Raw genomic sequence first — 13,958 nt, forward strand, 5'->3', positions numbered from 1 at the left:
AGGCACCGCACCCTGCCCAAGCCCGGCTAATTTTTAAAATATTTTTAGTAGTGACGAGGTTTCATCATATTGGCCAGGCTGGTCTTGAACACCTGACCTCCAGTGATCCGCCCATCTCGGGCTGCCGAAGTGCTGGGATTAGAGGCTTGAGAAGCCTCTAATCCTTCAGGAGCATCGATTTTGTCCCCGTGCCTCTTTTTTTTTTTTTTTTTTTTTGAGACGGAGTCTCGCTCTGTCGCCCAGGCTGGAGTGCAGTGGCACAATCTCGGCTCACTGCAAGCTCCGCCTCCCGGGTTCACGCCATTCTCCGGCCTCAGCCTCCCGAGTAGCTGGGACTACAGGCGCCCGCCACTGCGCCCGGCTAATTTTTTATATTTTTAGTAGAGACGGGGTTTCACCATGGTCTCGATCTCCTGACCTTGTGATCCGCCCGCCTCAGCCTTCCAAAGTGCTGGGATTACAGGCGTGAGCCACCGCGCCCGGCCTCCCGTGCCTCTTGTGTGTGTTCTAGTGTGGGAGTGACGGCGACTGCTTTCCAGCACAAGCCCATTTGACTGTTTGGGTTTGGACAAGTGGCTGCTACGACACTAAGGTGGAGATAAGGATGGAGCGAGGACTCCCAGAGTTGGGAAAGCTTGCAGGTTTACTGGGACCTCAGTCCGGCACAAGTTCCCACCCAGGTGCCGCCGCCCCAGCCTACGCACGCGCAGTCGCACCGTCTCTGGCCAAGGGTTCCTCCTGCCCCGCCCGCCCTCTCCGGGGGCCTTCTCTCCGCTCGGCACCAGGGTGTCCGCGGCGCCGCCTGATCCCGTTAGCGCGGTACTGTGAGTGCAGTCCGTCCTCGGCGCTGTTTTCCCTGACTTGCTGTCGACGCCAGGAAGGAAGGACGCGCGCAGAGGACCGCAGAGGGGTGGCCGTGGCTGAGGGAAGAGAGCGCCGCAGCACTGAAGGTTTGGGCTTGCAGGCGCTGCAGGAGGCGCCCAGGCGGGGTCCTGTCTCTCAGGCAGCTCTGAGCGGGAGGCCTGAGCCGGAAGCATTGACGTCCCGGCGACTTCCCAGAGCCTGGGGTTCGGCGCTATGGAGGAGCTCGATGGCGAGCCAGCAGTCACTGTAAGGGCACCCCGAACAGGCTTGATCGCCCTTGTGGGTTGAGAACTGCGTCTGCTTCGTTACTTCAGGCTTGTCTGCTTCCCTACTGGCCGCGAGGCTCTCGTCCCCTTCCCTTGATTCAGTTGCCACTTTCCGGAGGTCGCAGTGTTAACTAGGTGCCCGACCTCGGGTCGTAGTGGTCGCGGGGTTTCTGCCACCAGTCACAAAGCCAGGCCTCGAAGGTCCCAGTCCGTCCCTTTCCTTCTTTTGTCTTGCTGACCTTTCTACTTCCCTCGCATTTCCTCTTGGGTATTAGAGTGGGTTCAGCCCAAGCAGAGGAATTTATGTTTTTCTTCCAGCCATATTAAGCTCTGCATCGCGGCACGTTGAGTTTCTGCTTGTGTGACCTAAGGTTTATTAAACGTATTATCTCAGGAGACTATTCATATTTTATCGCTGTGCATTCAATTCCATTTGAACTTTGAAGAGAGTATGTCAACTGTGGATGATCTGTGATGTGTATAAAAAAAATTCATGGACTTTATGTGCGACATACCTACCGTTTCTGCTACTTGGAATGCTTTTGTTTTCCCTCTTTCTCTTGTTAACCGCTGACTGAGGCAGGTCTCAACCGATAAAGGTTTATTTAGCTAAGGTTGAGGATCCAACCGGGAAAAAACACAGGTCCCAGGAGGATCTGAGACTTGTGCTTTTTCCAGAGATGGTTTTGGGAACATCAGTAGTTAAAGAGGAAGGAACTAGCAGGAGGGGCAAAAAAGGGAGGTTAGGCAGTGAGGAGGCAAATGGTTACATTCTTGTGAGTCTCTGATTAGCCTCAGTAAATCTGCATTTTACCTGTGAAAAGAGGGAGTAGAGGAAAAATTTATGTATGCATTTATCTCAGGGTAGGTAGAGGGATGGTTTCATTTCTTTTTTTTTTTTTTTCTGAGACGGAATCTCGCTCTGTTGCCCAGGCTGGAGTGCAGTGGCGCCCCTCTGGGCTCACTGCAAGCTCGGCCTCCTGGGTTCACACCATTCTCCTGCCTCAGCCTCCCCCAGTAGTTGGGACTACAGGCGCCCACCACCACGCCCGGCTAATTTTGTTTTGTATTTTTAGTAGAGACGGGATTTCACCGTGTTAGCCAGGATGGTCTGGATCTCCTGACCTCGTGATTTGCCCACCTCGGCCTCCCAAAGTGCTGGGATTACAAGTGTGAGCCACTGCGGCTGGCCTCTTTCTTTTTTTGAGACGGAGTCTCACTTTGTCACCAAGGGTGGAGTGCAGTGGCGCCATCTCAGCTCACTGCAACCTCTGGCTCCCAGGTTCAAGCGATTCTTCTACCTCACCCTCCTGAGTAGCTGAGATTACAGGTGCGTGCCACCACACCCAGCTAATTTTTATATTTTTGGTAGAGATGGGGTTTCACCATCTTGGTCAGGCTGGTCTTGAACTCCTGACCTCGTGATCCGCCTACCTCAGCCTCCCAAAGTGTTGGGATTACAGGCGTGAGCCACCACACCTGGCTAGGAGTTCGAGGCCAGCCTGGCCAACATGGCGAAACCCCGTCTCTACTAAAAAAAGTACAAAAATTAACCTAGCGTGGTGGCGCATGCCTGTAATCCCACCTACTCAAGAAGCTGAGGCAGGAGAATCGCTTGAACACAGGAGGCAGAGGTTGCAGTGAGCGGAGATCGTGAGATCGCGTCACTGCACTCCAGCCTGGGCAACAAGAGTTCGAACTCCTGGCCGGGCGCGGTGGCTCAAGCCTGTAATCCCAGCACTTTGGGAGGCCAAGACGGGCGGATCACAAGGTCAGGAGATCGAGACCATCCTGGCTAACACGGTGAAACCCCGTCTCTACTAAAAACACAAAAAATTAGCCGGGCGAGGTGGCGGCGCCTGTGGTCCCAGCTACTCGGGAGGCTGAGGCAGGAGAATGGCGGGAACCCGGGAGGCGGAGCTTGCAGTGAGCTGAGATCTGGCCACTGCACTCCAGCCTGGGCGACAGAGCGAGACTCCGTCTCAAAAAAAAAAAAAAAAAAAAAAAAAGAGTTCGAACTCCTGACCTCAGATGATCTGCCCGCCTCAGCCTCCCAAAGTGCTGGGATTACAGGTGGGAGCCACTGTGCCCAGCACAAAATGAATTTTTCTTACTAGTGTTATAAGAAAATGTTATTGAAGGATACAATGTTATTACAGGACCAGCTGTGCTCTTCACTTAAAGTGTTTTTCAGCCAGGCTGGCATGGTGGAAAGTGTTTTTCAGCCAGGCGGGCACGGTGGCTCACGCCTGTAGTCCTAGCACTTTGGGAGGCTGAGGCGGGTGGATCACCTGAGCTCGGGAGTTTGTAACCAGCCTGGGCAATATGGTGAAACTCCGTTTCTACTAAAAATGAAAAAAAAAAAAAAAAGCCGGGTACGGTTGCACACATCTATAGTCCCAGCTACTCAGGAGGTTGAGGCAGTAGAAGACCTTGAACCCAGGAGGCGGAGATTGGAGTGAGCTGAGATTGTGCCACTGTACACCAGGCTGGGAGACAGAGTGAGTCGTTGTCTCAAAAAAAAAAAAAAAAAAAAAAAGAATAGAACGACTTCAGTAAGAAGAACATTCTTCATTTTAGATTTCTATGTCTTATTTTACTAGGTGATTCCAGGTGTGAATTCCAAGAAGAACCAAATGTGTTTTGACTGGGGTCCAGGGGAGATGCTAGTGTGTGAAACCTCCTTCAGCAAAAAAGGTAGGGGTTTTTTTTCTTCCAAATTGTCCATCTTGGCACATCTGGTTGTTTTTCTGTTTATTACCTCAGATTTGACTAGTTGTGGACTGAAACAATTGAATTTGTTTTGTACCATTTTAATTTTCTTTATTTTGTTTTCAAGATACAACAGGGTTTTGTTGTGTCACCCAGGCTGGAGTACAGTGCCATCATGGCTCACTGCAGCCTCTACCTCCTGGGCTCAAGTGATCCTCCACCTCAGTCTTCCTGGTAGCTGAGACTACAGGTCACCGTGCCCCCACACCCAGCTAATTTTTTTTTTTTTTTTTGTAGACATGGGAGTCTCGTTTTGTTGCCTAGGCTGGTCTCACACTTCTGGCCTCGAGTGATCCTGCTGCATTTTGGCATTTTTATTTTTGAAATGTTAGCTATTTTAGATTTTCATTGATTTTTGAGATCTTGAAGATGTTGAATCCTGGAAAAAAATTAACAGTAGTTTTCATGAAAAATTTTCTTCATATTTAAAATGTCAAGCTTTTTATCTGTTTTTCTTTGTCCAAAGTGACCAAATTCCTCAGTAGCTTCCTTATTGTGAACCTTGCAGATGCTTGGCCATCACTTTTGTGTCCACAGCATGGATTCAGCTGAATAATAGTTCTGTAGGCTGAGCTAGCATCCAAAGCACAGATGGAGCTGGAGAGTGACATAGCTTGTCCTTGGCTTGATTTTCTAAGTTCCATCAGCTATTGGATAGGATGTGAATCTTTTTCTTTTCCTGATACAGTCTCCCTCCAGTAGCAGGATAAAACTGGAATCTTGACATTTGATTTGTTTTCTTTCTTTCCCTTCCTTCCTTCCTTCCGTCCGTCCGTCCGTCCGTCCGTCCGTCCGTCCGTCCATCCTTCCTAGATGGAGTCTCACTCTGTCCAGGCTGGAATGCAGTGGTGTGATCTTGGCTCACTGCCACCTCTGCCTCCCCGGTTAAAGCAATTCTCCTGCCTCAGTCTCCTGAGTAGCTGGGAATGAAGGCCCTCGCCACCACACCCAGCTAATTTTTGTATTTTTAGTAGAGACAGGGTTTTGCTATGTTGGCCAGCCTGGTCTCGAGCTCCTGACCTCGTGATCCGCCTGCCTTGGCCTCCCAGAGTGCTGGGATTATAGGCATGTGCCACCGTGCCCGGCCACAAAACATTTTTTTTAGAGTAGATTGACTTTTGGGGATGATCGTAATAGATGTTAATTTTTTTTTTTTTTTCTGTTTTGTTTCAGAAAAATCAGAGATGGTGCCAAGTTGCCCCTTTATCTATATCATCCGTAAGGATGTAGATGTTTACTCTCAAATCTTGAGAAAACTCTTCAATGAATCCCATGGAATCTTTTTGGGCCTCCAGAGAATTGATGAAGAGTTGACTGGAAAATCCAGAAAATCTCAGTAAGTTGGTTGCTGTTTGGTGTTGAAGCCCACTCTACACTGTGGAAAGCCAAATGAAATACATTGTTGTCTTTTTGTGTGTTTTAAGGGTTGCGTAAAGAAATAAGAGACTCCTGGTTCTAGTTGAGGCATTAGTACTGGACAATGTACATTAGCAGTGATGGGAAGACTTAGCAGGAATATGCAAATGCTGTCGATTGGCTGGCTTGACAAGCTTTATTTATAGTCCTATTTTACTTACCCTCTAAAGAAGAAAATTTAGGCCACACAAGCATGTGAGAGTCATTGAATGAGGTCACATTGTTGGGAGATTTGAAAATTAATATAACAGTTTTGTCTCTAAAAATTATGGTTGAGACATTATCTGACAACAGACCAGAAAACTCTTGTAGTATTTATAGATTAGGATTTTCTTGAATTGTAGTTCATAACTTCATCATTATCAGAGTAGTACTTGTAAATTGTAGACTTTTGGGACCCACCGCAGATCATCAAAATCAAAATCTCTGGTTGGATCTTAAAATCTCCAGCACACTGGAGTTTAAGAACTCCTGTGTTAGACTTTTGTCAGCATCCCTTCACATGGCTAGGGCATGGGCAGTGTTGGTATATTACTTCTTTGATAAGCTTTTCACAAATGAATCATTCTGGACAAGACCCAGGTCAACTTCTGTGTGAGTGTGTGTGAGAGTGATTATTGGTTGTTTTTCTGTTTTTTTCAAGACAGAGTTTCACATTGTCGCCCAGGCTAGAGTGCAGTGGCGCGATCTCTGCTCACTGCAAGCTCCGCCTCCTGGGTTCAAGCCATTCTCCTGCCTCAGCCTCCTGAGTAGCTGGGGCTATAGGTCCCCGCCACCACGCCTGGCTAATTTTTTGTATTTTCAGTAGAGATGGGGTTTCACCGTGTTAGCCATGATGGTCTCCATATCCTGACCTCGTGATCCACCCGTCTTGGCCTCCCAAAGTGATGGGATTACAGGCGTGAGCCACCATGCTCGGTCCTGTTTTTTTTTTTTTTTTTTTTTTTTTGAGACGGAGTCTCGCTCTGTCGCCCGGGCTGGAGTGCAGTGGCCGGATCTCAGCTCACTGCAAGCTCCGCCTCCCGGGTTTACGCCATTCTCCTGCCTCAGCCTCCCGAATAGCTGGGAGTACAGGCGCCCGCCACCTCGCCAGGCTAGTTTTTTGTATTTTTTTTAGTAGCGACGGGGTTTCACCGTGTTAGCCAGGATGGTCTCGATCTCCTGACCTCGTGATCCGCCCGCCTCGGCCTCCCAGAGTGCTGGGATTACAGGCTTGAGCCACCGCGCCCGGCCTTTTTTGTTGTTGTTGTTGAGACGAAGTCTTGCTCAGTCACCCAGGCTGGAGTGCGGTGGCGCGATCTCGGCTCACTGCAAGCTCTGCCTCCCGGGTTCACGCCATTCTCCTGCCTCAGCCTCCCGAGCAGCTGGGACTACAGGTGCCCGTCACTACTCCTGGCTAATTTTTTTGTATTTTTAGTAGAGACGGGGTTTTACCATGTTAGCCAGGATGGTCTCGATCTCCTGACCTCGTGATCTGCCCATCTTGGCCTCCCAAAGTGTTGGGATTATAGGCGTGAGCCACCGCGCCTGGCCGTGCCCTGTTTTTTTTGACTCTGTTACCTAGGCTGGAGTGCAGTGGCAATCTCGGCCCACTGCAGCCTCTGCCTCCTGGGTTCAAGCCATTCTCCTGCCTCAGCCTCCCGAATAGCTGGGATTACAGGTGCGTGCCACCACGCCTGGCTAATTTTTGCATTTTTAGTAGAGAGGGTTTCATCATGTTGGCCAGGCCGGTCTTGAACTCCTGACCTCAAGTGATCTGCCCACTTCGGCCTCCCAAAGTGCTGGGATTATAGGCGTGAGCCACTGCACCTGGCCTGATTATTGGTTTTAAGGGACTCTGGTGGGTAATATTGGTGAGTTTGAGAAATCTATTGTCACTTCTAGGAAAAAACATGTCAAAAGTCCTGTAATTCCTTGATGGCAGGGGACCCTGTCTTATTTTTTATTTTTTATTTTTTTTTGAGATGGAGTCTCGCTCTGTCGCCCAGGTTGGAGTGCAATGACATGATCTTGGCTCACTGCAATCTCCGCCTCCCGAGTTCAAGAGATTCTCCTACCTCAGCCTCCCGAGTAGCTGGGATTTTTTTTTTTTTTTTTTTTTTTGAGACGGAGTCTCGCTCTGTCACCCAGGCTGGAGTGCAGTGGCCGGATCTCAGCTCACTGCAGCCTCCGCCTCCCGGGTTCACGCCATTCTCCGGCCTCAGCCTCCCGAGTAGCTGGGACTACAGGCGCCTGCCACCTCGCCCGGCTAGTTTTTTGTATTTCTTAATAGAGACGGGGTTTCACCATGTTAGCCAGGATGGTCTCGATCTCCTGACCTCGTGATCCGCCCGTCTCGGCCTCCCAAAGTGCTGGGATTACAGGCTTGAGCCACCGCGCCCGGCCGTATCTATTTTTTTGAGACAAGGTCTGACTAGTAGATTTCATCTGCAACAATTAATGTCAGTATGGGTTTATGGATATTAACTTTAGCCCATGGGTTGTTTTGTGGCGTTTTATTTTGTTGCCCAAGTTGTTCCAGCTTCAGAAGGTTACGAGCTCCTTCACAATGGCTCCCCTCTTTCTTTCAGCAAATTTCTACATTTATTTGAGTGTTTTCTTCTTTTCTAGCACTACAAGATGTTCCAGGCTCATCTTGTGTGTTATTTCATTTTTTATAGATTGGTTCGAGTGAGTAAAAACTACCGATCAGTCATAAGAGCATGTATGGAGGAAATGCACCAGGTTGCAAGTAAGGACTGTGTGTGTGTGTGTGTGTGTTTGTGTGTGTGTGTGTTGGTATTTTGAGTATTTATCTATGCATAAATACTGTGAGGTAAAGTTTGATTGATATTCCAGTCCAAAACTTACTTTTCCATCTTTCACAATCTTTACTTTTTTGGTAATCATTTAGAGTATTTTTTTTTTTTTTTTTTTTTTTTTTTGAGACCGAGTGTCACTCTGTCGCCCAGGTTGAAGTGCTGTGGCATGAACTCAGGTCACTGCAACCTCCACCTCCCAGGTTCAAGCGATTCTCCAGCCTCAGCCAGCCTCCTGAGTGGCTGGGACTACAGTTGCATACCACCAAGCCAAGCTAATTTCTGTATTTTTAGTAGAGGTGGGGTTTCACTATGTTGGTCAGGCTGGTCTTGAACTCCTGGTCTCAAGTGATCTGCCTGCCTTGGACTCCCAGAGTGCTGGGATTACAGGAGTCAGCCACTGTGCCTGGACTTTTTTTTTTTTTTTTCCTGAGACAAGGTTGCCCAGGCTGGAGTGCAAAGACACATTGTGGCTCATTGCAGCCGTGACCTCACCTCCTGGGCTCAAGTGATCTTCCTACCTCAGCCTTCCAAGTAGTTGGGATTGCAGGTGTGTACTGGCTATTAAAAAAAATTTTTGTCCCATCTTCCTCAGAGACATTTGTTCTGATAATTTTTAAATTTTTTGTAGAGACAGGGTCTCCCTAATTTTGCCAAGGCTGGTCTTGAACTCCTGGGCTCGAGCAGTCCTTTCACATCAGCCTCCCAAGTGTTGGGCTTACAGGTGTGAGCCACACATGAAGCCACTCTGACAAAGGTCAGAGACCTTTATGGTAACTTTGTTGCAGTTGAAAGTGCCATTTGGTAACTTCAGGGCCTTTGGTTTGAGAATTGAAGGGATATGAAGCATTAATAACAAAAATATCCATAATTAGAAGAGATTATAATTTCTTTTAATTTTTGTCATTAAAGGAAACAAAGGCTCAGGCCATAGACCCTGGAATATTCAGCTATGAAAATAAGCCTAAGAGTTCCATTGCTCACTTAAAATGTTTTGTGTTTCGTTAGTTGCTGCTAAAGATCCAGCCAGCGGCCGCCAGTTCAGCAGCCAGGTAAGGGGAGTCACCTTTGTTGTTTTAGCACCACTGTGTCCTGTGTCCTGGGCACCCACCTGGGGTGGCTTTGCAGTTCCTGTTACGGCAGAAGTCTCTTCAGGTAGATAGGCAGCTCCTTTGGGTGACAGTGATTGTCTTGCCCCTTTCAAGGTCTAGCTCACAAGGAAATGCTTGTTAAATACTTGAGTGAATGTTTGGTTCTTCTTCTTCTTTTTTTTTTTTTTTTTGAGACGGAATCTCGCTCTGTCACTCAGGCTCGAGTGCCCTAGGTTCAAGCAGTTCTCCTGCCTCAGCCTCCAGAATAGCTGGGTCCTACAGGTGCGTACCACCGAGCCCAGCTACTTTTTGTATTTTTAGTAGAGATGGGGTTTCACCATGTTGGCCAGGCTGGTCTCAAACTCTTGAACTCAAGTGATCCACCCGCCTCGACCTCCCAAAGTGGTGGCATTACAGGCGTGAGCCACCGTGCTGGCCCTGAATGTTCAGTTCTTATGGAACATGTATGTCCTGACCAAATTGTGTTGAGGGGTTGTCACCCGAAATGGAGAACTAATCTTGTGAGATCACTGTTCAGTCTCATAAACACTACTCACTTCTCGAACTCAATATTTTTTTTTTTCTTTGAAAGACAGGGTCTCTCTATGTTGTCAAAGCTGGTCTTGAACTCCTGGGCTCAAGTGATCCTCCTGCCTTGGCCTCCCAAAGTGCTGGGATTATAGGTGTGAGCTGCCACACCTAACCAAACTCAACATTTTTACTGAGTTGCAAGTGGCTCTACTTTACTTGGAGCTGGAAGATGACTTTTTCCTTAGTAGATGCTTCATATTAAATACTTTTCAAAGTCAGTAAGTGACTAGGCGGTAATTCAGTGTCTCTGAAGTACCCTTATAAACAAGTCATCGTGGTGTCTGTGGACCGAAGGATGGTGAGGAGAGGAAGCCTGCATATTCCTAAGGGCAAGGTCCAGGTCTGATTTATTTCGGGGTCTTATATTGGGCTTTCCCATTAATAGACTGTTTCCTAAACTTCAGTCCTTGGAATACCAACTTCACAATTCTTGCTCTGTCTACGTGTTTCGTGTCATCTACTGAATATTTTTGTAAATATCGTCTCTTCCTTTTACTCAAATGAAGTCCCTTGCTAAAGCATCAATTCATCGAGGTAGGCTGGGAGCAGTGGCTCACGCCTGTAATCCCAGCACTTTGGGAGGCTGAGGTGGGCGGATCTCTTGGGGTCAGGAGTTCGAGACCATACTGGCCAACATGGAAACCCCGTCTACTAAAAATACAATATTTAGCCAGGCATGGTGGTGTGCACCTGTAATCCCAGCTACTCGGGAGGCTGAGGCAGGAGAATTGCTTGAACCCTGGAGGCAGAGGTTGCAGTGAGCCGAAATCATACCAGTGCACTCCAGCTTGGCTGACAGAGTGAGACTCTGTCTCCAAAAAAAAAAAAAAAAAAAAAATAGCCAGGTGCGGTGGCTCATGCCTGTGATCCCAGCACTTTGGGAGGCCAAGTTGGGGGAGATCACCTGAGGTCAGGAGTTCAAGACCAGCCTGGCCAATGTGGTGAAACCCCGTCTTGACTAAAAATACAAAAAATTAGTTGGGCGTGGTGGCACACGCCTGTAATCCCAGCTACTGGGGAGGCTGAGGCAGGAGAATCACTTGAACCCAGGATGCGGAAGTTGCAGTGAGCCGAGATTACGCCACTGGACTGTAGCTTGGGCAAGAAGAGCCAAACTCCATCTCAAAAAAAATAAAAAAGTAATAATTGGTGACATGCAAGTTATATTTTTTTCTTTTTTTCTTTTCTTTTCTTTTTTTTTTTTTTGAGATGGAGTCTCCCTCTGTTGCCCAGGCTGGAGTGCAGTGGCACGATCTCAGCTCACTGCAAGCTCCGCCTCCTGGGTTCACGCCATTTTCCTGCCTCAGCCTCCCGGGTAGCTGGGACTATACGTGCCCACAACCACTCCCAGCTAATTTTTTGTATTTTTAGTAGAGACAGAGTTTCACTGTGTTAGGATGATCTCGATCTCCTGACCTTGTGATCCACCCGTCTCGGCCTCCCAAAGTGCTGGGATTACAGGTGTGAGCCACCGCGCTTGGCCATATTTTTTTCTTTTTTTAAATTTTGAGACAGGGTCTCACTCTTGCCCAGGCAGGAACGCAGCGGCACGATTATGGCTCACTGCAGACTCAACTTCCTGGGCTTAAGTGATCCTCCCACCTCAGCCTCCTGAGTAGCTGAGACTACAGGGATGTATCACCACACTTGGCCAATTTTTGTATTTTTTGTTGAGACAGAATCTCGCAATGTTGCTCAAGCTGGTCTCGAACTCCTAGACTCAAACATTCCACCTGCCTTGACCTCCCAAAGTGCTTGGATTACAGGCATGAGCCACTGCACCTGGCCAAGTTATTTTTGTAATGCACGGTAAAATAAAATCACAACCACTAAAACAAAATAATGTTAGCCTCCATCCCGCCACCTAACATCCTCGTGCTGACTCCCCTCTGGGAAATCCTCCTGTAGGATTGCAGTAGCTGTTGGGTTAAGGAATGACTGTCGTGTGAGTCAAGGCCTGCTTTATCCCTTGGCTCTCAGAGCAAAGCTCAGGAATGATTTCAGGTGAAACCTGTCTCCATTTCTCCCTTAGGTCTCCATTTTGTCAGCAATGGAGCTCATCTGGAACCTGTGTGAGATTCTTTTTATTGAAGTGGCCCCGGGTAAGCATGGAATAATCTCACCTTATAACATCATAGGTGTCCCCTGCCATCTTCTGCTCTTTCCTCATCTTTCCTGTGCATGGTGATGAGTGTTTTATTCCTGAGAATGTTCTTTCCATCATTATAACCACGGGAAATCGTTAGAAAACACCCAAAGAAACCTGACCATTTTGTCAGGTGCTACAAAAAGAATCATGCAGAGTGCCTCCTAGAAAGCTAAACCGTCACAGGTACTGAGAAATATTAAACTAGTGTGTGAAAGGCGGGGTCAGTGTTAACATCATGAACTGGCTAAGCTCAAGAAAGTTTTATGAACGTGGGGTGGGATTAGGTGGTGAGAGGCAAAGTCACGTTGGGAATTCTGTCACTAATGATTGGGACAGGGCAATTCTGTGTGTTAACTCTGCCAATGGGAATTTTTTTGTTGATTTTTTTTTTTTTGAGATGGGAGTTTTGCTCTTGTTGCCCAGGCTAGAGTGCAATGGCGTGATCTCGGCTCACCACAACCTCCAACTCCCAGGTTCAAGTGATTCTCCTGCCTCAGCCTCCTGAGTAGCTAGGATTACAGACATGCGCCGCCATGCCCGGCTAATTTTGTATTTTTAGTAAAGATGAGGTTTCTCCATGTTGGTCAGGCTGGTCTCGAACTCCCGACCTCAGGTGATCTGCCCATCTCAGTCTCCCAAAGTGCAGGGATTCCAGGCTTGAGCCACCGTGCCTGGCCTTCTGTTGATCTTGAATTAAACTGTGATCAGTATAGTGTCATGGCCTGTATGAGCTCTCTGTGGATCTGCTGCAGCTTTTTTGCATTTCTTCTAAGGATTTATGTTTGCTATTTCCCATAAATGAGTAGTAACCTCTGTGTAGCCCTAGCATTTTATTCATACTCTCACTAAAGAAGTGAGGAACTTGGCCGGGCGCGGTGGCTCAAGCCTGTAATCCCAGCACTTTGGGAGGCCGAGACGGGCGGATCACGAGGTCAGGAGATCGAGACCATCCTGGCTAACATGGTGAAACCCCGTCTCTACTAAAAAATACAAAAAAACTAGCCGGGCGAGGTGGCGGGCGCCTGTAGTCCCAGCTGCTCGGGAGGCTGAGGCAGGAGAATGGCGTAAATCCGGGAGGAGGAGGTTGCAGTGAACCGAGATCGCGCCACTGCACTCCAGTCTGGGCGACAGAGCGAGACTCCGTTTAAAAAAAAAAAAAAAAAAAAAGAAGTGAGGAACTTGAAATTAGAGTTGGTTGTTCAGAGGCCTCCCTTCTCCAGTGGATTTTTGAGGAGGTTACAGTTGGCCGTTTGTATCTGCAGGTTCTACATCATGGATACAGAGTGCTGGCTATACTCTGCCATTTTATTTCATTTTATTTTTATTGATTGATTGAGACAAGATCTTACTGTGTCACTTAGGCTGGAGTGTGGTGGTCCAATCACGGCTATTGCAGTCTGGACCTCCCAGGCTCAAGTGATTTTCCTGCCTCAGCCTCCTGAGTAGCTGGGACTACAGGCACGTGCCACCATGCAGGCTAATTTTTTGTGTGTATGCGCTGGGGGAGGGGAGACAGGGTCTTGCTCTGTCACCCAGGCTGGAGTACAGTGGCGTGATCACAGCTCAGCAGCCTTGACTTCCTGGGCTCAAGCAATCCTCCTGCCCAGCCTTTTAAGTAGCTGGGACCACAGGCACGCACCACTACGCCCAGCTAATTTTGTATTTTTTGTGGAGAGGAAGTTTCGCTGTGTTGCCCGGGCTGTTCTTGAACTCTTGGGCTCAAGCAGTCTGCCCATCTTGGCCTCGCAAAATGCTGGGATTATAGGCATGAGCCACAATTCCTGGCTCAGCTAATTTTTTTTTTTTTTTTTTTTTGTAGAGATGGGGTCTCCCTATGTTGCCCAACCTAGTCTCAAACTCCTGGGCTCAAGCGATCTGCCTGCCACAGCCTCCCAAAGTGCTAGGATTACAGACATGAGCTACCATGCCCGGCCATATTATTTTTTTGTTTTGTTTTTTGAGACAGAGTCTCACTCCATCACCTAGGCTGGAGTGCAGTGGTGCGATCTTG

At 48.1% G+C, this 13,958-nt stretch overlaps 1 protein-coding gene across 4 annotated transcripts in view; it reads left to right on the forward strand.

The window, feature by feature from the left end:
• The first annotated feature begins 1,001 nt into the window (after nt 1–1,001).
• The window catches only part of NUP85 (nucleoporin 85), a 33,903-nt gene continuing 20,946 nt past the window's right edge, over nt 1,002–13,958 (forward strand). For all 4 annotated transcript variants that reach the window (XR_012426134.1, XR_012426135.1, XR_285516.4 and 1 more), the window contains exons 1-6: nt 1,002–1,110; nt 3,734–3,827; nt 5,076–5,238; nt 7,979–8,049; nt 9,125–9,168; nt 11,831–11,900. Coding sequence is in view for 1 of the 4 variants with exons in the window: in XM_045376712.2 (XP_045232647.2) it covers nt 1,078–1,110; nt 3,734–3,827; nt 5,076–5,238; nt 7,979–8,049; nt 9,125–9,168; nt 11,831–11,900 (475 nt within the window). In the remaining 3 variants the exon portion in view is untranslated. The remainder of the gene's footprint in view (nt 1,111–3,733; nt 3,828–5,075; nt 5,239–7,978; nt 8,050–9,124; nt 9,169–11,830; nt 11,901–13,958) is intronic.

This window comes from Macaca fascicularis, chromosome 16, assembly GCF_037993035.2.
Source record: "Macaca fascicularis isolate 582-1 chromosome 16, T2T-MFA8v1.1".
Classification (NCBI taxonomy): domain Eukaryota; kingdom Metazoa; phylum Chordata; class Mammalia; order Primates; family Cercopithecidae; genus Macaca; species Macaca fascicularis.